Source organism: Rhagoletis pomonella, unplaced genomic scaffold, assembly GCF_013731165.1.
Source record: "Rhagoletis pomonella isolate Grant_MI unplaced genomic scaffold, Rhpom_1.0 Rhpom_scaffold_00009, whole genome shotgun sequence".
In the NCBI taxonomy this organism is placed as follows: Eukaryota; Metazoa; Arthropoda; class Insecta; order Diptera; family Tephritidae; genus Rhagoletis; species Rhagoletis pomonella.
Window position 1 is genome coordinate 16760972 of NW_023458563.1, and position 22717 is coordinate 16783688.

The window sequence follows — 22717 nt, forward strand, 5'->3', positions numbered from 1 at the left end:
AAGTAACATCAATGACATCACAAATAGTATTTTTAAACATTACCCTTTGTGATCTATCATAGAAAATTAGGTTGAAGACCAAGAAGATCAAGTTTATAGATGAGCAACGAGTGACATACTTTGTCAAATGCTTTACTGAAGTCGGTATATAAAACATCCACGTTTTCACTAAACGCTTTTGAGATATAAATAGCTTGTATGTAAACTCAAGTAAATTCGTTGAGGTTGATTTGCCTTTGCAAAACCCAGGTTGATATTATAAAATAGTAGAGGAGATAGAATACGTCAACTGATTTGTAATAATTGCTGCAAATAATTTAGGAATTGCAGAGAGCGTAGCTATGCCCCAATAGTTCTCCACCGAGGATCTGCTACCGCTTTTATGTAGCGGGCTATGAACCATGGATGTTGGGAATATTTTCGCATTCGTTATGCGAATGATTCGTTTCATTTTACAAATTCGCATTCGCATCAAATGATACGAATGTTTTGCGAATGCAAATGTGTACATGGGCATAGAGTCCACTCTAATATTGTTGAAAGGGCTCTAAGTCTGTCTAACCAGGGTGCCGACCATAACCGGTGTTAAGACAGTTTCTCACCGGAACGAAAGCGCCCTGATTTTCTTATAATTTTGAATAAAGAACTACGCCAGCTGGGTGTGAATTCAAGGTTTATTTTGCATAGTTTCAACACATGTAGTTATACATGTATGTATGTTAAAATCCCAGTAGAAATCTTAAGCATACAACATCGCTGTTGGTGGCATGAACCTTCATTTCCATTTAACACGCGTGGTTTCTCAGAGCGTATGCATACCTTAATCATACACTTGTACTACTGCTGTATGCATATGTCTGTATTAATGTTTCAAACATACAAAAATGCATTAATGGAACAGTACTAAAGCATTCTTACAAGATCCCCATTTGTAAATGCTACTTTTCTGATACATTTTAATATACGGGGACATACAAACAAGTAGCACTTACATATGCAAATGCATATCTTGTAAAAGCTCGTTTGTGCTGAAAATAGTATCGCACAACACGTCCGTTCACTAAAATTTTTGTACAAGACTGAAAATATTACAAAAATTCCACTTCAAATTTATCAAGAAATGTACTTAACAGTGGCTACACACGACGAACATATCCGCGCACATGTGCGCCAACATGCTCGCTGTCGTTTGCTACAGACGGCGAGCGGCTCATAAGTGATTTTGTACTCAAAGCGTTAACGTGGAAAGGAAAGACGCGGATGATGCAATTGAAATACTTATGACATAGGGTTTTTTATGTATGTGTTACTTAAATTTATTTATAATTTACTTATATGTATGTACATACATATACATATAGTAATTTAGCCTCATTTATCAAAAATTCAATTAACGCACATGGATTGGATGCATTTATCCGCGATGTGCACACTGCAAGCATCAACACAAAGTGAGGTTATTGTTTTTGTTTCCAATGCGATGCTCGCAAACCACGCTACAAACGACGAGCATGCGAGCATGCTCGCAAACCGCCCTACAAACGACGAACATGACCCGCAAGCCGCGCATGTGCGCGAATATGTTCGTCGTATGTAGCCACTGTAAAACAACAACAACGTACATTCGCTTGCAATTCGCTAGAATTTTAATTTATTCGTAGAAATTCATGACTACGCATGAATGGTTCACACTAATTCACTCATATCGCAAGCATCCTTCAAGAATGCATACAACCGATTTCCACTGGGATTCCAATTATGGATATATGTAAGCTTAAATTAAATCAATTTGCGGAATATGATATCGTAAATTATACATACTTTACGGTATTAAAACCAGGACGTGTGACGAGATCTTGATTAATTTCTTTTGAGCTACTTTATGCACGAACTAACTAAAGTACAATTGGCGAATCAATTGGCGCAATGCGCGCTGATGTATTATAAAAGACTGAATAGTCTTAAAAATACAACCAAATTTCTTAGTTAAATAAATAAAATCATTTTCATAGGAATGTATCCATAATTATAGAACTCGTCTTACGACTCGTGGTAGAAGTCATTTTAATTTATCGATAAAATTAATTTACTAGATAATTCTAGTATAATATAATATATTTTAGACAGTATCGGCAAAAACCGGCTTTTAGCTTCAGGCGCTAAACGGTTAAGTAGTACATCAAGCAGCATTGATGGTCCTTCAACAAGTACTGCTAAAAGTCTTATAAGCAACCTAGAAATAATTTTAGATTCCTCCAACAAAAGCGAAGGCTCGGATGTAGAATCTAGAGATTAAAAAATGTGAAATTAAAGCTCAATTGACGGACTATCTTAAAGAAAAACGAGCTCATCTCGGTTAAAATCCTCTCTATTGGTGGAAAACTAAACTAAAATATGACAAATTGACGGGATCTTCATCCTTCTGTAAGGGTTTGTAGTCATAATTCACAAAACTTATTTTTCTTTTATTTGCAGATATTTCAAGACAACGACGTTACTGAATCAACATCAGTACAAAAAAAATTTACGATTAAGTTCACATGGATGCCACAAACACGCAATGTTTAATCATCAAGCCCAGGGCGTAGACAAATCTGTTTGTAGATACTAACAATCCACACAGCCCATTTTGTAAACGCAAAAATATCAATAACTATGAATGTAGAAATCATGTGTAAAGCTAGTTCTGGCAAGAAAAAGAGCGATAGAAACACCAAACCGGTAATTCAAGATGGTAGGGATAAGTTGCTAGAAGACTTATTGATTTCAATGCCGACATATGGAAATAATATTTTGCCGCAAAAAGAAAAAAATTCTCACTCACCGTCATGCCAGGAACGTACAAAAAGCTTTGATCATGTTTACGCAACAAGCACTAATTGTAGTCAATTCAGCATCAAAAGCAAGGAAAGTAGCCACACAATTCTGGCAAAAAGCCAGCTCAAAAAACGAAGCACTGCCAACAAAGCGCTTGGATTCGAGATTTTTTATGGGTTCGGCAGCGGTGTTAATAACGAAAATGATGCAAAAATGCGGGGTAAAAAGAGGGGAAAGAGGTTACTTCGGCTTAACCAAGCATCGGAGTATTTGGTGTCCTGCAATTTAGAGAGTAGTAAAAGCTCGACGAAATCATTTCAACGGCAAAGTGAGGAACGAATTATAGCAGCTGCAATGCCAAACATGTCAAAGTGCGGTCCTGATAATGCTCACGATAATGCCGATGGAGCGTCCGATCTACCAACATCGGCGCTCTTTTCTAATAAACCCCGACAAAGTGATAGTCATCATAAGACTAAGTGTCGTAATAGCAGAACTTATCGCAGCCAAGTTAGAAGCACATCAGCAATAGCGCCAGGAATTGCAGCAGCTGATGCGCCAAAGCCAATGGCGACATTACCAGATACACCATCGACGCAAAAAATAACAACAGCGACGTGGGTGAGTGCATCACCGCAAACTTCGGAAACGTTTTTAACAAATCCATTATTGGAAACAATGTCGACGACGCCAGTCGAGGTGGCGTCTTTGGCGCCAGCGTTATTAGAATTCCTGGTTTTCCCAAAGGCTTGGCAGCAAATTGTAACACTATTGCGGAACTCTGTAGAAGATATCACTTCGCCATCGAAGTTATCGATGGAAGGAGTTAAATCAGCGCCAGAAATAGCAAGAAGAACAACGAAAAATGCTAAATCAGTGAATAGACTGCAAGAGCAGTCAATTACAGCAACAGCAACACTAACTTCAGCAGCAGCGGCGCCTACAGCAGGAGCGACGGTAGCGCGCTATAAAGTAGCTGCTGAAGCCATATTGCCTGTGCATTCATCGAGCAGCTCATCGTCGCGTACAAAATTCCGGTTGCTACCAAGTTTAGGTGCCACGTCGTTCTTTACGTTATTGACGCTCATTTGTTTAGAAACGGTACTACTTTCCACCGTATCGAATTGTGCAAAAACATTCTACATGCATTGGAATACATCGAACAGCATGTAAGTTGTACTTATTGTACAGATATAATTTTTGCATACATATTATTGTATAAATATATTTAAATAATTTATATCAGATACTAACAAAAATTGTGAAACACGCATTTTTATAGGTTTCCTGTCCAATGAATCACAAGTGATTCATGGGAACAGTTTTTTACCTTGTCTCACAAGTCCATGCATCATATATGAGCAAAATCAATGCTGACTTCAGATACATATTTTTAGGTATTTTGCAAAAACTATAGTGTTTTTGTGTGGAAACATACAAAACAGTTGTGGATTGAATATGATACATAGGACGTACCTTATCGAAAACTATTTCCCTCCCTTATGTATAATAAATGAGAAATTAAATATTTTATTTTTTTTTGCATATAATCTACGCTCTTTGGATATTTTTATATGCAAATAATATCAAATCAGATAAAGAATCCTGGAAAGAACGGAGGACGTATGCCATGAAAAAAGATGTCTTGGATGAGGACAGGGAACCTGTTAATGAAAATTCGACATAGTTTTCTTTGCAATTTAAACTTTAAATAGTATTAGCCCAATTCTTGGAGATTGAACACGTACGAAGTTCTTCACTTCTCCGCAACTCATGTCAAAATATTATTTAAAATAAACAAAAATTAGTGAAATAAACAAACCATCAAGAGTTAAACGTCCATTATCTCTGCGAGAATGATAAAGAAGAGTGGTATTGAGGTATTGAGGTTATTGAGTTCCATCGAACGTGGTTAATTGATTCCAGCTCATTCTCATCGCTGCAGCTTCTGCAGAGTAAACTTTAGGTATCCGCCATCGCTTAAGCTTCGGTGCAAAAGCATTGTTCCCTGTAATAGCACCTTACTGTAAACTATTGAGCCTCAGAAAGCCTTTTTTCTATTGAACCACGTGCCGTTATAACCTTTATGGGGCTTTCGCACGAGGCGATTTTTCAGGCAACTTTTAGTTGAAAGCAAAAATCGCCTCGTTCGAACGGCCTTTCAACTAATCGCTTTCAACAAACTATATATATACATACTTTTTTACTTTTAATTTATCTTTCAGCTTCGCTAAAAGCACTTCTACCAACGCTTGGCTTACCAACTTTACGCCAATTGATACAATTTTGCGATTTAAATTCATTTTCAATAATGTAAATAACAATTCGTGTTGAATCGAAATTCGCCTCGTCTGAATAGGGATGGCAACTTTTTCACTTTCAACTTCTCATTCAACTTTTGTTGCCTGTAAAATCGCCTCGTGCGAATGCCCTATTAGGTTGCCATGGTAGCAAGCATAAAAATTTGCAAATGCTAATGCAATTATCCTAGACTATTTGCACAACTGCCCTAGTCTTTTTGTGTGGAAACATACAGTAAACCGTTGTAGATTGTATATGATATATTGGACGTACTTTATCGAAAACTATTTCCCAGGCTTTTGTATCATAAATGAGAATTACAATTTTTTTTTTGAGGACATTAATACATAGTCTGTGAACAAATAATTCTTACAGACCACTAATAAAATTTAATAAGATTATATAAAAGTTTCATAAGATCAATGAAAACATCTTTAGGCAAAGAAAAATCAAGCTAGACAAAAGATGAGGTCTGGTTAAATTCATTAATAGCGGAATCGGTGCATTTATCGCCTAATTTGTTCTACTATTAATGCCATAAAAAGGGCAGCACAATCAAAATCTCCCTGGATAATGCCATAAATAAATGTTTAAGAAAGAACTGACTTTCTGCTTTCTAAGGGTTTAAGACTTAAAGAAGTAAACGAGCATAATATGATTGAAGAGGATCAGTGAACCGTAAGGACCGCAATGCATACCTAAGAACACTTTTTGAATTCGTTCAACCCGGTTAATTGAAAATTGTTGAAAAGGCCAATGCAGTGGGGCCTCCCTCTTCCTCTGTGTTTGCCATCGGCAGCACAGAAACGCCCGTAAATCTTTCGCAGAATATTTCTGCCGAAAACTAAGATGCCTCATAAGATGCCTTCATTATCCTTGTCTTTTTCACTTCCAAGTACATTATCATATAACTTGTTTATACCTACGCAAATCTACATTTTTTTCTTAACAGCGGTCGTCTCTCGGCAGGCAATGGCAAACCTCCGAGTGTGTTTATGCCATGAAAAACAGCTTCTCATAAAAATACAATCGCCGTTCGGAGTCGGCGTAAAACTGTAGGTCCCTCCACTTTGTGTGACAACATCAAGGCGCACGCCACAAGTCGGAGGAGAAGCTCGGCCAAACACTAACATATGTGTAAGCGCCAATCTATATTATTATTATTAAATCTACATTAACAAAAACCGATTTGATTCGACACAGAATACACGAAATATGTTGACAATCACTCTTTACAGCTTTTAGAATCAGCAACGAATACAACTGAATCCTTGAATATTGAATTACGTCTCCCGTGATTAGTTCATCGACATGACGAAAACTAGCCACCGTTTTATTTATCGCTATTACACCCTTTGAAATTGCTTTCCACGGAAACATGTCAGATTAACGAAGGCATTCAAATACTTTCAGCTTTGCCATACTCAACTGCGTCCATTGAGAGGTCGTTCAGCACACACACGTGTCAAAACATGGCAACGATCAACAAGGCAAGAATACCGCTTGAATGGCTTGTGCATGCTCAGCGTTCATCGCAAACTGGTTGGTTGAGGAAATGGGAGATGAAATTACAGAAAACGGTTTAAAAATTTCTCTTTATATATAAAAAAAAATAATACAAACAATTAAATTTAATTAAAAATATTTTTTCCGTCCATATCATCTGCTGTTCTCTAGGGCCGCATCCTTCGGGTTTACTCAAGCTCATTTTTGCGAAGACAAGAGCAATACAAACATTTGGCGTAGCTACAAATCCTCTAAGATCATTTTAACGTTGAGTTTATATTGAAAAAGTTTACGTCTTTAAGATATTAAGACATTTAAGGCGTCTTGTGAATCCCCTAACTATCAGACGTACCAGGTTCGGTGTACAACTTTTGGAACAAAAACACAAAAGAAAAACCGCAAGTAAAAGCAAAAGGTCACGCTCACTTTATTTACTCTCTCTTAAGTTGTTTTTCTACTTTGCATAGGATTTAGTATGACTCCCAATACTTGCTCGGTCAGATAATCGTAGGATTTGTTTATTCAGCTTAGGTAATTCAAAGCAAAGGAATCTATTCCTGACCGCCAAAGAACATAATCTTAGTTTTTCCTGCAATCAGCCCTTCTTACCTAGAAAACTTACCAAAATGTTGATCAGCACAGATGTAAAATTACTACCTCATTGGCATAGACAATGTCGTGAAGGGCGTTATGTATTTAACATGTAGTTCGTAAGTATTTATGTAAGCCCATAAGTTTAATGTATTATGGAACGATTTTCCATCCGCCCTTTTCGAATTTGGTTTGCAAATAAATCGGTTTCGGCGTTGTGCTATATTCAGTGTCATTCCTCGTTCTGAATTAAGAACGAAAACCAAATTTGATAACGGAAAGTCATTCCACAATACATAAAAATCAAAAAGTATCATTGACCAAAGGTTTCATTAACTTAACACGGCTTAATAAGAGCTAAAAAGGGTTTGATCGCTTCCATGGTATATTCCTCAAAACGAAAAACAAGAAATATTTTACACTTTCAGTCTACCATACACTAAGGAAAGAGCTTAGGTCTTCTTGTTTGGCGCTATAACTGCCCAAGCGATTTTGGCTTAGTCCAACAAATCACGCGAGTCGTTTCTCTTCTGTGCCAACTGACGCCACGCGCGTTGAATACTTTCACAATCGGATAGTTTCCGTCCGTTAGTACGACGTTACCTAGCCAGCGTAGCCGCGGTTTTAGTTCGCCGCATCGTTATAAAACTAATGCAGCTCATCGTTCCATCGCCTGCAGTATTAGCTATTGCCAACAAGCAAAGGCCCGTAAATCTTCCGCAGAATCTTTCTCTAGAAACACACTAAAAGCCGCCTCATCAGATATTTTTCCATGCTTCTGCACCATATACCAGCACGAGCATTATGACCAGGGTGTCCAGATTGTTTAAAAAAAGGGCCATTTCTGAAAAAAAGCGCCAAAGTTTCTTTTATAAAATTCATGAAATCGGCCTAAAAAATCTTTTATTTTAAAAATGAGATCTTGTTATAACATAGTTTTTAACACCAAAATGAATATAATGCCTTCATGGTTATAATAAATAACACAAATCACTTATATGATGGTGATCTACAAAAAATTTTCTTTTAAAATATTCATACTTTTAAAAAATATTTGTATTAACACATTTCCCAATAGGACTGCGTGCTTAATAAATTGAAAATTGCATTGAAGGGGAAAAATCGCTAAGGCGATTTCTTAAAATTTTACGTGCAAATATCCAAAGAAAAATCTCCAAATTGGGCTAAATCGCCCAATCTGGACACTCTAATTATGAGTGACTTATAAAGTGTGATTTTTGTACGATGAGGGAGGACTTTACTTCTCAATTGTCTAGCCAGTCCAAAGAAGCATTGGTTGGCAATAGTGATTATCCTTTGGATTTCAAAGGCTAACATTATTATTGCTGTTAATACTGGTTCCTAAATAAACGAAGTCATCAACTTTTTCAAACGTGTAATTGTCAAAGGTGATGTGGGTGCCGAGACGATTACGCTCTGTCTGTTGACAGGAGATAGTCCATTTTGGCCTCGTTCATAACCAAAGCCTATGACGCACTCCGCCTATGCTATCTATTACTAGAAGACAGAACAGACGTAGCCCTTGTGTTTACGCCGGTATACGCCAGGAATTGTACGCTCTTGTGAAGACTGAGCAGTTCAGTTTTGCGGCTCTTATTACACAGCCAACAAAATCTAAACAATGTTATATTTATTCAAATATTACAGCCGATTCTTATAGGATCTTTTCCGTAGAATCCGAATCTGACCCTAAAGATATTAGATCGGCTCTAGTTTTCGAGCAACTTATGTTTACAGGTACCAAAAAGCGGTTTTGGACATTTTTGAGCCTCTGTAAAACAATAAATTGATGTAATATATCTGTCTGTGTGGGAGGATATGAATGCCTAAACACTGCCTTTTAATACTCAAAATTAATAAATTTTGGTTAAAAGGTTAACGGCCTTTATCTGCTTACTGCTTGTTTATTGTTTTATAAAGGCTCGAAAATGCCTAAAAATGCGTTTTTCGGCATCTGAAAATCGGAAGCTTGTTGGGCATTGTTATCGTCTCCATCATTAGACTAGACGCTCTAAAGGGAGTCTCCTTGTCTTAAACCTCGTTTGGAATCAAACGCAGTTGGTGGTATTGCTCAACACCAATTTACACAGCTGCATTACACTCAGAAAAAGGTTTAGTTATAATTACCAAGATTTGGTTATAGTGACCAAGTGGCATAGTTGGATATGGCGAAATAAATATCTAGTTCACGAAAGTCTGCAATTTAGTTGAGACTTCTAGTTGGGACAAATGTATATTCGTTAATAATTACAAAAGAACTACCTTGAGTGGACAATATTGTTAGTTGAATAAAATCATTTTTGAGCAAGTATAAACAATGCTTTGGTTGATACAAGTTTTGAATTAATTTTGTGAACTTGCGGTAGACGTGAATCAGCTAACCGTTTATTATTGGAAAAAAAGTTTCAGTTTGACACAAATAAAAATTTACTCAATGGTTGTTGTGTTTACTTTCTTCTTTTATTTGCATATATTAAGTTTAAAAAAAACGTACAAATTTACATAAATAGTTACTAGTGTATATGTATATGGTGGTAAGAATTTCCTAAAAAGAAACGATGAAACAGGAACAGTCGTGCGAAAACCCAGGTCAATATCTGCTGGAAGTGCTGGTTTAAGTATACTTCTGCTTTGCTTTTTCCTTTGCTAAATAGATACTTTCAAATTATAATTCACATGAATTATATATCCACTGAGAAACCCCGGTTGGCATCAAACTTTATATTTTTTAATAACTATGCGCACACCGAAACAACTCGCGGCGATGGCAAAACTAGGGATAAATCGATACAAGTAAATCCGAGTACATACTCGATACTTTTCTCAATTTACCAAGTAGTTTTTTACTCGATACTTTTTACTGCGATCCAAGTAGGTATCGAAAAAAAGTACATGTATCGGAAGCGCAAAACTTAATATGCTTCATCTTTTTTGAAAAGCAACCCATTAGAGGAATGGGAAGATATGCGCACTACATTTCTGCAGCTATATAAGCAAGCCCGTCTATACATAACGGTTGTTGGGTCATCTGTCCCTTGCTAGAGGCTTTTCTAAAAAAACAGGTACAACTATCAGGCATGTTCTAAAATTCGAAAATTGGAAATCGACTCGATTTCGATAATTTTCTCGATGGTTTTTAACCCAAAAATTTACAAGTCTCTCATTAAAATGATTTATTTCATATCGCTGCTGCTTCTTTTACGGTTTTCAATTAGAATATTCTTTCTTTTCATTAGATACAATTAAAAAATAGTTGGCAAATCGAGTCAAGTTCAAAGTTTCGAATTTCAGAAAATGCCCGTACATCAAAATCTCGCCTTTCAGGAAAACATTTGGAAAAGTTGATTTTTTGGGCAAATATAACAAAATAGGAGTTATTTTCTCAAACTTATTTTATACGAAAAAACATTATATATTAGTCTGGTAAAAAATGTATTCTATTGTTTTTGTATGAAAAAATATTAGAAGATAAATAATCTTGTAAAAAAGTTTAAAGTTTAATTAAAAATATAAAGTTTGATGCCAACCGGGGTTTTTCAGTGGATATATAATTCATGTGAATTATAATTTGAAAGTGTCTATTTAGCTAAGGAAAAAGCAAAGCAGTATACTTCCAGCAGATATTGACCTGGGTTTTCGCACGACTGTTCCTGTTTCATCGTTGTTTTTTATGAAATTCTTACCACCATATACATATGTATTATTTACTTTAGTAACTAACTTATGTAAATATGTACGTATTTTTATGCTTAATATATGCAAATAAAAGAAGAAAGTAAACACAACAAACATCGAGTAAATTTTTATTTGTGTCAAACTGAAACTTTTTTCCCAATAATAAACGGTTAGCTAATTCAAGTCTACGGCAAGTTCACAAAATTAATTAAAATCTTGTATCAACCAAAGCATTGTTTATATTTGCTCAACAATGATTTTATTCAACTAACAATATTGTCCAATCAAGGTAGTCGTTTTGTAATTATTAACAAATATACATTTGTCCCAACTAGAAGTCTTAAGTAAATTGCAGACTTTCGTGAACTATATATTTATTTCGCCATATCCAACTATGCCACGTGATCACTATAACCAAATCTTGGTTATTATAACTAAACCTTTTTCTGGGTGCAATGGACTCACAAAGGTATGCGGAGCTGCCGGGCATAGTAACCATGGGCGCATCTATGTCATCTTCTGGTTGAATTGTTGAACAACAAGCCAGAACTCCTCCTATGCCTGCAGAACTGGTTCCCAATCCAGTTAATACAATAACTGCTTCTTCCAAGCCATTGAAAACATGAATTTTGTTAGGTCCACCACCTGTTGCGCTTGCTTCTGCCTTCGGTCGCGCTTAGGGATTATAACACTTACTAAGTGGAATTCTCCTTTCTGTGTTGCCGGAGAAGAGGGGCTTCCGCATGTAAAAGGTATACAATATTTCTTGTGCATATCACAGTATTTTTGCGCAGAACCCACATCGAAATTTGCATAAAAGTGCGTAGTGCAAACCGAATTTATTAATAATTTGAAACATTTATTTTAAATAAAGGTTTAATCCTTTGATTAAACGTGTATGTTAAAAGTTTTTAGATTCGGGTTTTGCGTTTGGACACAAGAACCGAAAATCATTGTACAAATAACTAAACCGGACCCAAGTTTCTCGATAAGGGGCAACAAAGATTCTTTTTTGCTCGTTTATATAAAGCAGTGGATAAAAATATACGTATATGGGCAAATCTAAAAAATAGGTACACTCTCCAAAAAAAAATTTTTATTTTTAAATTTGTGAGCACACCTCTGTTTTATATATAATTTTATTTGTACTCTCTTAATGAATCGATTAATATAAGTGTAATTCATTTTCATCAAGTGCTTCAAAAGTTAGACGAGGAATAAACATGAAATAGAAAACAAAAGAATAAGCTGGGTTCAAATTACGTTGTTCAAGTTGTAAAATTTGAGCAAAGATTTTGAAAGTTGAACTCACTTAATTGGGACGTTCTAAATTCAATGGCATCTCCCGTTTTACCAGATTGGCTCCGGTTTTCGAGATAACGGTATTTGAAAATTTGATTAAATTTTAACTATTTTATAAATTACTCCATCAGTTTTGAATTTATTTTACTAAACTTTTGCACATAACGGTTTTTTAATATTACCTTAATTATTCCTTAAAATTATCGAAATGGTTGCACTTTAACGTATAGCTCCAACACAACTGATTACTCAGATATGTGTTTTTGCGCTATAACTCTAATTTCATATCTGAATAATAAATTGTATGCGTGCTATATGTTAAAGTGAACCTATACTAAATTTTTACATGCTTAATTGGAGGAGTTATAACGCAAAACAACGTCTCTGGTCAATCAGTTGTATGGGAGCTATATTTTAGAGTAAACCGAATTCGATGATTTTATGAGATGGTGAAGGAAATGTTAAAATACAAGTGTGTGCAAAATTGTAGTAAAATATCTTCAAAACGGAGGGAGTTTTTTTTATAAAATAGTTAAAGTTTAAGCAACTGGAGACAATCGGGAAAAACTGGGGACGCGATTGAATTTAGTAGGCTCCAATCAAGTAAGAGCAACTATCAGAACCTTTGTCGAAAAAAATTTGATTTGATACCACGCTCGAAATATTCTGACTATAAGAAGGAAAATAATTAAAAGTACTAAATCGGCGTTTTCGCACACTTCTAGAGAACATTTTTTTGAAGCATTTTACAGGTATATACAACGTTACAAGGACTATTAGTTATAAAAATATTTAGATCGTTTCGACGTATTTTCCAAATGTGCCTTCAAATAAGATATTTTTGGAATAAAAATTATGCTCGAGATCGCAGAATATTTTATCTTTAAAACGTAGTTTATTCTGAAAGCACACCTCTTGCTAAGTTGTCAAATTATTCGTAATTGTTTGTAGAATACGATACATACTTAAAAAGTTCTTAAAATTAAATGCTTCAAAAACTATACGCGATAAACCGAAAATGTTGAAAATGGTGAAATGTGGAGTTACAGACTTTGAGTTACTTGCCATTTCGTTATTTTTTAATGCACACTTTTCTTACCTACTACATATGAAGTATACACATAAGTGCTAAATGCCCATTAAATCTCTCTCTAAAGCCTCTTAAAAATTACATTAAAAATTCACTTGTTTTCATTATTTTTTTTAATTTAAACACCTATAATTCAAAAGTTATGCAGCAAATTGATCCAAATCTTTTTTGAGGCTTCAAGTATAAGTCAATGAATTATATCCAAAAGCAACCAGCTTGATATAGTTTCCAACAGTGCTAAAATATAAAGCTAAATAACACCAAGGTTACCTGTTTTTTAGATTTGCCCATATGCGAAAGGTAAATGTATCTGTTTGAATAAACACCACTAATATTTCCTGCAAACACACATCGATTTACATCCTTTATCCCGCCTCGGACACAGAATTGTTTTCGTACAAAATTACGCAAAAAAGCTTACTCGATCGTTTTAGGCATGCCATTGTTACGAATTTCGAAAGTACGAAGATACAATTCGCATTGCAGCATACCATTCCTACGATTCGTTGCAAAATCCGAATACGAAAGTGTTGCAGAATAGGGGTGAAAATTTATTTTTTTTTCGGTTTTTCTTAATGACGAAAAAGCATCTGTAAACTGCAAAACAAAATCGTGTTCAAACGAAAAAATCTTCAAAAAGAAATCTGTTCAAAGTAAACAGACGGTTGTTTTTTGCGCCAAATCATGTGTTTTTGTTTAAAACAGAGAGGATTGGTATTTTTTTCTCAGTGCAGAGTTTTCGGGCAACGATTGTTCTTGATCTCATATGTATGTACAGACCAGGGTTGTTGCGAATATTCGCATTCGCATTCGCAACCGCGGAGCTTCCGCGTTAATTTTAACATTCGCATTCGCTTTCGCATTCGCAATAATCAATGCGGAGCTTTTGCGAATGCGAATATTGTGCAAGTGCACTGATGTAACGTATATCTGGCAAACAAAATAAAAATTTTAGCTAATATCTTCGGCATGTGGCATCTCTACGTTAAAACTGTCCCCCTAAATCCCCCCTCTTTTGTAATTTAAAGTCAAAGAGTAAGATCCTTAAATAGGTATTTCCAGCGGAAATTTTCAACGTCTAGCTATAACGAGAATCGACAATTTGCGCGGTAAAAGATAACCTTTAATTAGGTAAGAATTATGTAACTATTGAACATTAAAAAACTGGATGCATCGCTAATTTTTTTCTACATAAATGTAATAATTTTTTGTTCATAAAACGACTTATTATGATTAAGTTCCGTGTTTTCTTTTATTACTTAGCAGAACAACGTTATTTTTAAAACGCAAATATTCCTCTGTGTGATCGAAAACAACAACATTTATTTTAATTTTGTGATAATTGTCAAAATTTGCACGTAGCAAAATAAAAATAAAATGGAATGTGAAAAAGTTGACGGCCAAGTTCACAAATCAAATAAGAATCAATTAAAGGTAAATTTAATATCTATTGAGCAGTGGCAATATATCGTTAGTACAGTATGTAAAGGGCGTAACTCACCTCATCGCTGAAATACAAAAAGCCGTAACTAACTAAAAATCCAAAATTCACTTTTTGATAGATTATGATGCATTTCATCGAATCATAAGTCCCCACGTCGTTTTATGCGATAACAAGATTTTAGTTAGTTGTGGTTTTTTTGAATTTCAGTCACAATGTGAAATGCGCCCTATCCATACTATATTAACGATATGTTGAAAATTTGTGTACATTTGCCTCAAAATATCAAAACATATTGAGCACATGGAATGAAAAAACAAAACGGATTTGATATGGTACTAACAGCGGTGAGTAAGTAATTGTGACTGCCTTCAATTAGGAAAAGTGGATCTCAGCTAATAAAAAAAAAAAGTTAGTTAGAAGCTATTCATTACAGGTGAGCCATTTCAAGAATTCCGTGATTCCAAATATTATTAAATATTTATAAAAAACCGGGTGCCTTTTTAACAAAATAACAAGATTTGAAACTAATTCGGCTGGCAGCCACGACTTTCAAACATAATTTTCTTCGAAATTTTCATTCCCAGAACATCACATTTTATTTCCCATATCCACCTATTTACAACCTCACTATAAGCACACATTTTTCAAACCAGTCACATAAGAAAGGACTAAAAATGAATTACAAAAACTAAAATCGAAAATCGCTGATGACTTTACAGGTTCTCCAAATTTTGAAACAACCAAAAGAATGATAATAAAGAATTCTATGGAAAATAACGCGGTTTAAACAACGATCTTTTCATGATGCTAGATTGTGAAGATGAAAGGTGTTATTGCACCGCAAAAAAAAAATATAACTGAAAGTCCTCTCAACAGGTGCAGTGTCAATCGACGTCATCCGCGGATGTTAGCTTTTAGACATCCGCATCCGCATTCGCATCCGCGGATGTCTAAAATTGAAATGTTTTTGCTGATGCGCCTGTATTTAATCACGCAAGTCAAAACTTGGGAGCTTTAAAGGACAACTCACCCATTTCTCGAATATCACAGGACCTGAATTTGTTGGAAGATCAATATCTACTGTATGTATGCGCCATGCGTTTCTACATACACATGGACATTCATACATTTTATTATACAAGGGTGAAAATGCGTAACTGTATGGAGAATAAAAATATTTACCCAGCCCATCAACGTCTTCAAGTGTGTTGTATTGTATTTGGCTCTCTAAAACCTGTGTTTTTGCGTGGATATAGCATTTTTTTCCTAACGTCCGGATAATATCAAAAATCCAAATTGTGCGGCAAAGGAAAAAACAACAACACGCATTAATTCGAACGCAATCAGTCAGTCGGTAGAACTTTGGGGTAGTGCTAATCACACGAGGGTGCTGCTACCAGTGGTGGTGACTTTGCAATAACAATCACAACAGAGGACAAGAACAAAAATATTTCGAACAGGCGCGCACGCATACACTTGGTTACACTTGGTTACACCGGTACCATATGTACTTATGTACATCATTTAAAAAATATTTATGAAAGCATTTGAAATTCTAGTCTACACCACATACGCATTAAAACCAAAGAAAACTATAATAGCAGAATTCGCAATACTCCAACGTATGTACATACATCTATACATAGTAGGGATGTTAATTTTTTCGATTTTTGCTATCCTGGGATTTTCGGGACATCGTTCATACAATCCCGGGATCCCGGGATGAATCCCGGCATTTAGATATTCATTATTTTCCAACAACTTAACGTGAAAAAATTGCATCAATATAACTAGTTTGAGAAGCTGTCATACCATATAATAAATAATAAATAAATGGTTATGAAACCCACTTTATTGTTTAAGTTGAAAAATATTTCATTAGTAACAAAACAAAAGACAGTAGCTAAATTTATAAGCATTTAACAAGCATGTACATATCTGATAAAGTAACTTAAGGCATGTTGAAAAAAGCTCGATGCAAAAAAAAACTTAAGTCCACATATGTATTGTGTGGCTGAAAGAAGTTCATAATACTAGTGGCAGAAATAAAAGAAACGCCTTAATTATTTTTTGTATGGAATGGCCAGAGTCTCAAGGCTTCAGCTTTGGGAGGCTTCTAGAACAATTCACTCGGAAGCCGTTTTTGCAATAATCCAATTAAACGTTTTTGGAATGATTTGGATTAAGGCCTTTCAGAGCGATCGCATATGAATGCCTTATAAGTAGAATGGTTCCGAACCAAGGCCTACTAGAATGTTTACCTTCAGGATTGATTAACCTTTTTTGAGAAAATACCTACTAATTTTGATTTAGTTATTAACTTTTCGTTATTAATTTGAAATATTTATTAAGATCATATTTTCATTTCATTAAAAACCAAACAACTTTCTTTTTAAAAATAATAATACTTCAGCAAGTTTTTGGGAGCTTTATACCACGATTGGTTTTTGTAGAGAAGATGGAAAAAACAAAGTCTAAGCGGTAGCGGTAGCGGTTATAGCTGCTATTTCGGCGATCACCATCTCTCCGCATCAGACTTCTTTCTCTAGACTTCAGCGATCATACCGGCATCAATACTAATCCTTTTTTTTGTATAATATCCCAATAAACATTGGGCTTGGTTAAGAATTCGAAAATCATTGGAAAACAAATACTGTTTCCAGTCTCACCTTCTATAACTAATGTGGAATAGGTTAGTAGAGTGTATTACCAATATACTATGAACGTTGGAAAATTAAGGTTGGTTATGAGTTAGTTTTAAGTTCGATATGCATATTGGATATCGAAGGTCATTTTCGAACGTTCACCAAAATGTTTATAGGGATGTATTGATTTATTGAATCTTTTTTTCAAAACTAACAGTAGGTTTTCAAATCTGCGCCAATGCTTAGAAATATTATTTTTTAACATACATATTTATTACAATTGTTGCGGCTGTTGGAATGGACGAGATTCCGAGCAGCGGTATCGCTGGATATCGTGCTGGGCAGGCGGTCTGAAAGTATGAGTTCCAGAGTCACACTGGCCGGGCGGGTGGAAAGGACTAGTTTCCAGGCCGCGCCTTCGCTTATCTATATTTAAGTAATTACAATCCAATAGGCTGTGTACGGTCGGAAAGGTCAAGTTTCCGAGCCGCATGCACACTGGATTCCGCGTTGGGCTGTCGGTCTGAAAGGACGAGTTCCAGAGCCGTAATTGATACATATATTGCGGGTATTAGAATTTTTTATATTGCGCATCGTTTGATTATATAGGGAAATCCTTTATTTTTAGTCATGCTGTACATCTCGGGCTAAGAAGATCTTTCGTTAGTTGTTGTTGTTTTTTAGCGGCTACTAAAGTCCGCTCGGGTCGGTTCATCCATCAACGTTGTCGTCTGTTTCAGCTAAGGTTAGGCCCAGGAAGTGCGTAACTCCGTAGGGACCGGGACGTTAGCTGGGTGAGGTTCTTGGGGCATGCGAAGATATGCCGTGAGTCATGTGACGACTCTCCGCATGCCGAGTATTGGTTGGGCACACCCTCGTTTATTCTGCTCAGGTATGAGTTTAGCCTACTGCAATAGCCAGAGTTATTGTGGTGCGGGTCTCCCGCGGCAGACAAAGTTCTGTCCCGTCCACGTCAGGTGTTTGTGTGCGCAGAACGGCATTCACAGGTCGAGAGTCTACATAACTTGAGACCGACTCCCTGTGAATGTCGTTCAGGGGATATCTGTATGCGGTTGGGTCAAGCGGTTGTTTAATGAACCCCTGGACTTCATGCGTCAGTTCCTCCTGACGTACCTTGGTGGGGGATCTTCTCCCTGTGGCTCCCTTCAAGAAACTGCTTGGAGAGCATTGTGTTATGCTCCTTGATGGGAGCATCTGGGTCTCGTCGTGAAGGTGGTGTTAGGGCGACATCAGAAAGCACTCATTCGCTGTCCATCTTTTGGCAGGTCTGTAGCTTCATCCACTGCGTCCTGCTAGTCCCCGGCGACCACACGGGCGCTGCATAATATAGAACCGGCCGGCCATGGCCTTGTATGTTGCCAACAACGTTTCTTTGTCTTTGCCCCAAGCGCTGCCAGCCAGTGAATTGAGGACATTGTTGCAGCTCTGTACTCTTTTGGCAATTGCGGTTGTGTTCGCCGAGAAGGAAAGCAGACTGTCGAAGGTGACTCCGAGGATTTTAGGGTTATTCACCGTCGGAATTTTTTCGCCATCGACGTGAATACCCATTTGCAGGCTGACCTCCTTCGTTCAGGTGGTGAATAAAGATGCCGAGGGTTTCGTAGGGGAGAGGGTAAGGCTCCTTTCAGTGAAGAAGCGAGAAAGATCGGAGAGATAACCGTTTACTTTTAAGCACAAGTCATCCATTCCATTCCCAGACGGCATAATAGAGCAATCGTCAGCATAAGAGACAATAGTGACTCCCTTTGATGGTTGAGCGAGCTTTGAAATATAATAATTAAACGAATGCGGGGATAGGACACCACTCTGTGTTACCCCCTGCTTAATTTTTTTCGGTTTGCTAGTTTTGTACCTAAAGATTACTGACGAGTGTCGACCTCTCAGATAATTCGCCGACCACCGGTTGAGTCCCTGTGGGGGTGAGGAGGCCCCTATATCTTTTAGCAGCGTTGAATGACTGACAGTGTCGAACGCCTTAGACAGTTCCAACGCTACTAGAATAGTTCTCTCAGATGGGCGGTTTTTGTTAAGGTCACGAGTTATCTGGGTGTTTATGGCATTAAATGCTGTTGTTGTGCTGTGCACTGTATGGAACCCATGCTGATGCTTCGCTGGGGTCAGGTGGTTTGTGTAGTGCGGGACTAGAAGGGCCTCTAGTGTCTTCGCTACTGGGGGAGGAGGGTTATCGGGCTATAAGACTCTCCTTTGTTTCCCCGGTTTAAGCAGTTGGACCACTCTCCCGATTACCCAGATGTCTGGAATGATGAGAGAGGCCATAGATGGGTTGAGGACCTTGGTTAGATAGCAGTGCAGCCTTTTGGTCCCTCAACGTTTGGCTTTGTCCGCCGGAGGATGCAGTATGAACTGTCCGCTAAAATAGCTCGCGAACAGATATTTCAGCTCTGTCGTCACGCTTCGTCAGATTGGACAATGACCTCACGATAGATCAAAGCTTGCTCACACCAGAGGCGAAATCTCAAGTGGTCTTCAGATGCTCTTCCCACGTTCTTCCGCTTATGTACGATCACTAGTTGCCGAATCTCCGAGTTGAGATCCCTGATACGGGGATTTCCGGGATCGGCCTGACGAAGGTTGTTACGCTCATCGGCTAGGACAGCCGCTTTAGCAGAAAAATTCGGACAGGGATCCGATATACATCCTGCTGGGATGAAACGGGCTGCATTTATTAACCGTGCTGAGTATCTGGTGCTTAGCTTTCTTTTTGACCGCGGTCTTTGTAGTTTGTTCAAAATGGAATTGCACGCTGTGCTCCAAAGCCCGATTCCATATGCCCAGCATGGTTTAATCATCCTATTAGGAAGCAACATCTTGGTATCTAGGCTTAATTTCGATTTGTGTCCTTTAACCCTTTGAAGCCTTGGTTGTTTGAGTTTCGCTTGAGAAATTTTCTTTTCGATATGCTTTTTCCAGGTAAGTCTCCTATCTAGTGTCATCCCAAGGTACCTGACACTATCTTTTTGTGGTATAGCCTTGCTGTTTATTTTTAGTGGTGGACAAGTATCTTTCTTAAAGTAAATGTTGTCTGAACACACTTTCTTTCGTTAATTTTTATCCTCCAAGAACCCAGCCATAGCTCTAACTTTTTCAAATATTTAGGGTCTGAACTACTGCTTAGGATAGCTGTGTTGTCAGAAAACGTTGAAATGGTTAGCGTTTCATCAGTTGGAAAATCACGAGTGTATATTACAATATATGTCCTAAATAACTGCTTTGAGGGACACCTGCATATATAGGGTGCCTTTCCGTTCTAAAGGAATTCTGTCTGACTCTGAAATTTCTTCCCAGCAAAAAGCTTTCTATAATTGCATGCGTATTTGCGGGCAGGGAAACTTTTAGTTTGTATATAAAGCCTTCATGCCAGAGTTTGTCAATAACTTGAGAAATGGCCAAAAACACTCCGGTGCAGTATTGCTTCCCTTCGAAGGCTTTTCTAATACAAAAAACAATTCTGTGAACTTGTTATAAAGTGCCATGCCTTTCACGAAAGCCAAACTTATGTTTGGTTACGTGCGAGTGAAGGTAGTATGTATTTTCAAATAATAATACTTAAAGATTTAAATTTATAAGTTAATAAAACTGACTGACAAAACAACCACAAGGCTTTCTGTAGGTTGGAATTTAGAGTAAGTTATAAGGAACTTTCATTTGAAAATTTTACATTTTTATTTAATTTTCATTAAGATATCATTAGTGTTCGTCCGATACCACCATGTACTCGATACCAGTACTCATTTTAGAACATCGAAGGGGGTACTCCATGCTACTCAAAGTAGCGCTAGAAAATACTCGATTCTACTTGTACTCAAAAGTACTGAGACGAAATATTTCAAAACAGTTTTGCAATATTTTTTTTTAATATACAAAACCATTTTTTTCTGTTACAAAGATATAATTTAATGCAAAAATGCTTTTTAATATGACAATATATGCTTATTTTTAATATATACATGCATATAGGTAAATACGTATTCTCGCAACTTTTATATGTTAGTTACAAAGATATAATTTAATTTATAAATAGTTAATTTAATTAAGAAATGGCTTTTTGAATATGAAGATATATGCTTATTTTTAACATAAATATGTACACTGAGGAAAAAAATTTTAGAATTAAAAACGTGCTAAATTTAAAAAACTACGCATATGAAAGAGGACCGACCCAACTTGTCTTAAATTTGAGTAGGTATGTTATAAAATATGTCGTTGTGAAGTGCATACTAACTTTAAAAAAAATACGCATATGAAAGAGCACTTGTTTTAAATTTGAGTAGGTACATTATAAAATATGTTGCTGTGAAGTGCACAGATGCTTTCACGTAATTAAGAAGAAAAATAAATAAATTTATTTTATGTACATACATTATTTTACATACATATGAAAAAACATCCGAGACGTACAAAACGCCATTCGTGCAGTGAAAAATGCTTCGTCTTAATACGGGCGTATTTGAATTGAATATTTTCATTATACGTAGTGTATGTATAGTGAAAATATTCAATTTTGAACACTCTTCACTTGATTCAGATTCGAAAATTTTTAAACGGTAATCAAATAAAAAATTTTTATTTTTACAACGCGTTTTTTCCTCAGTGTATATACGTATTTTTCCTGCGTAACGCAGGCTATTGTTGTATGAAATACCATAAAGCTTCAGCACATGGGATGCGGCGGGGATACATACATGCTAGAAATCGAACACAATTTTACGTGTCAAACTTCATATATCCAACTTGTGGCAACTTCACTCATTTGACTAGAGTTGCATAAATTTTTCGACCGAGTAAATACTTGCACGATGTACTCGATACCCACCAAGTACTTGGTCACATTTATCGAAGTACAAAAAATACTCGGTACTTGGTAGAAGTACTCGAGTGTTTACTCATATGTACTCGTATCGGAACATCACTAGATATCATCTTGATCTACTCCTATTAATGACTAAACACAAAAATATCATTCGAGAACTCAATGAATTACTGCTTTGAAGAGAAAATGACTTCACTCGATGGAAGTTGTTTTGTCAAAATTTAAATATGATACCTTTTTCTTTTCTGCAAAAATGTGGTTTTATAAAAGCAATATTTGGTGTATTTACTTGAAACATTTCTTCATATCAATTCGATATTGCTCGCTGATTACTAAAATCCAGTTGTTTTTTTTCTATGGATAAGTTTTCAAGATATTTTCAATTTACCGTTTTAATTAACCGTACTTCGAATTTTATATAAACCTTATATAAGTTACCGGCCAAACCCGTTTTTAGCGTAGCTGGAGTTGGA

General features: G+C 36.3%; 1 protein-coding gene across 2 annotated transcripts in view; it reads left to right on the forward strand.

The window, feature by feature from the left end:
• The first annotated feature begins 2478 nt into the window (after nt 1-2478).
• LOC118745604 overlaps nt 2479-22717 on the forward strand; it is a 161511-nt gene continuing 141272 nt past the window's right edge. For both annotated transcript variants that reach the window (XM_036479116.1, XM_036479117.1), the window contains exon 1: nt 2479-3986. In XM_036479116.1, coding sequence (XP_036335009.1) covers nt 2656-3986 — 1331 coding nt within the window. In that variant the 5' untranslated portion in view covers nt 2479-2655. The remainder of the gene's footprint in view (nt 3987-22717) is intronic.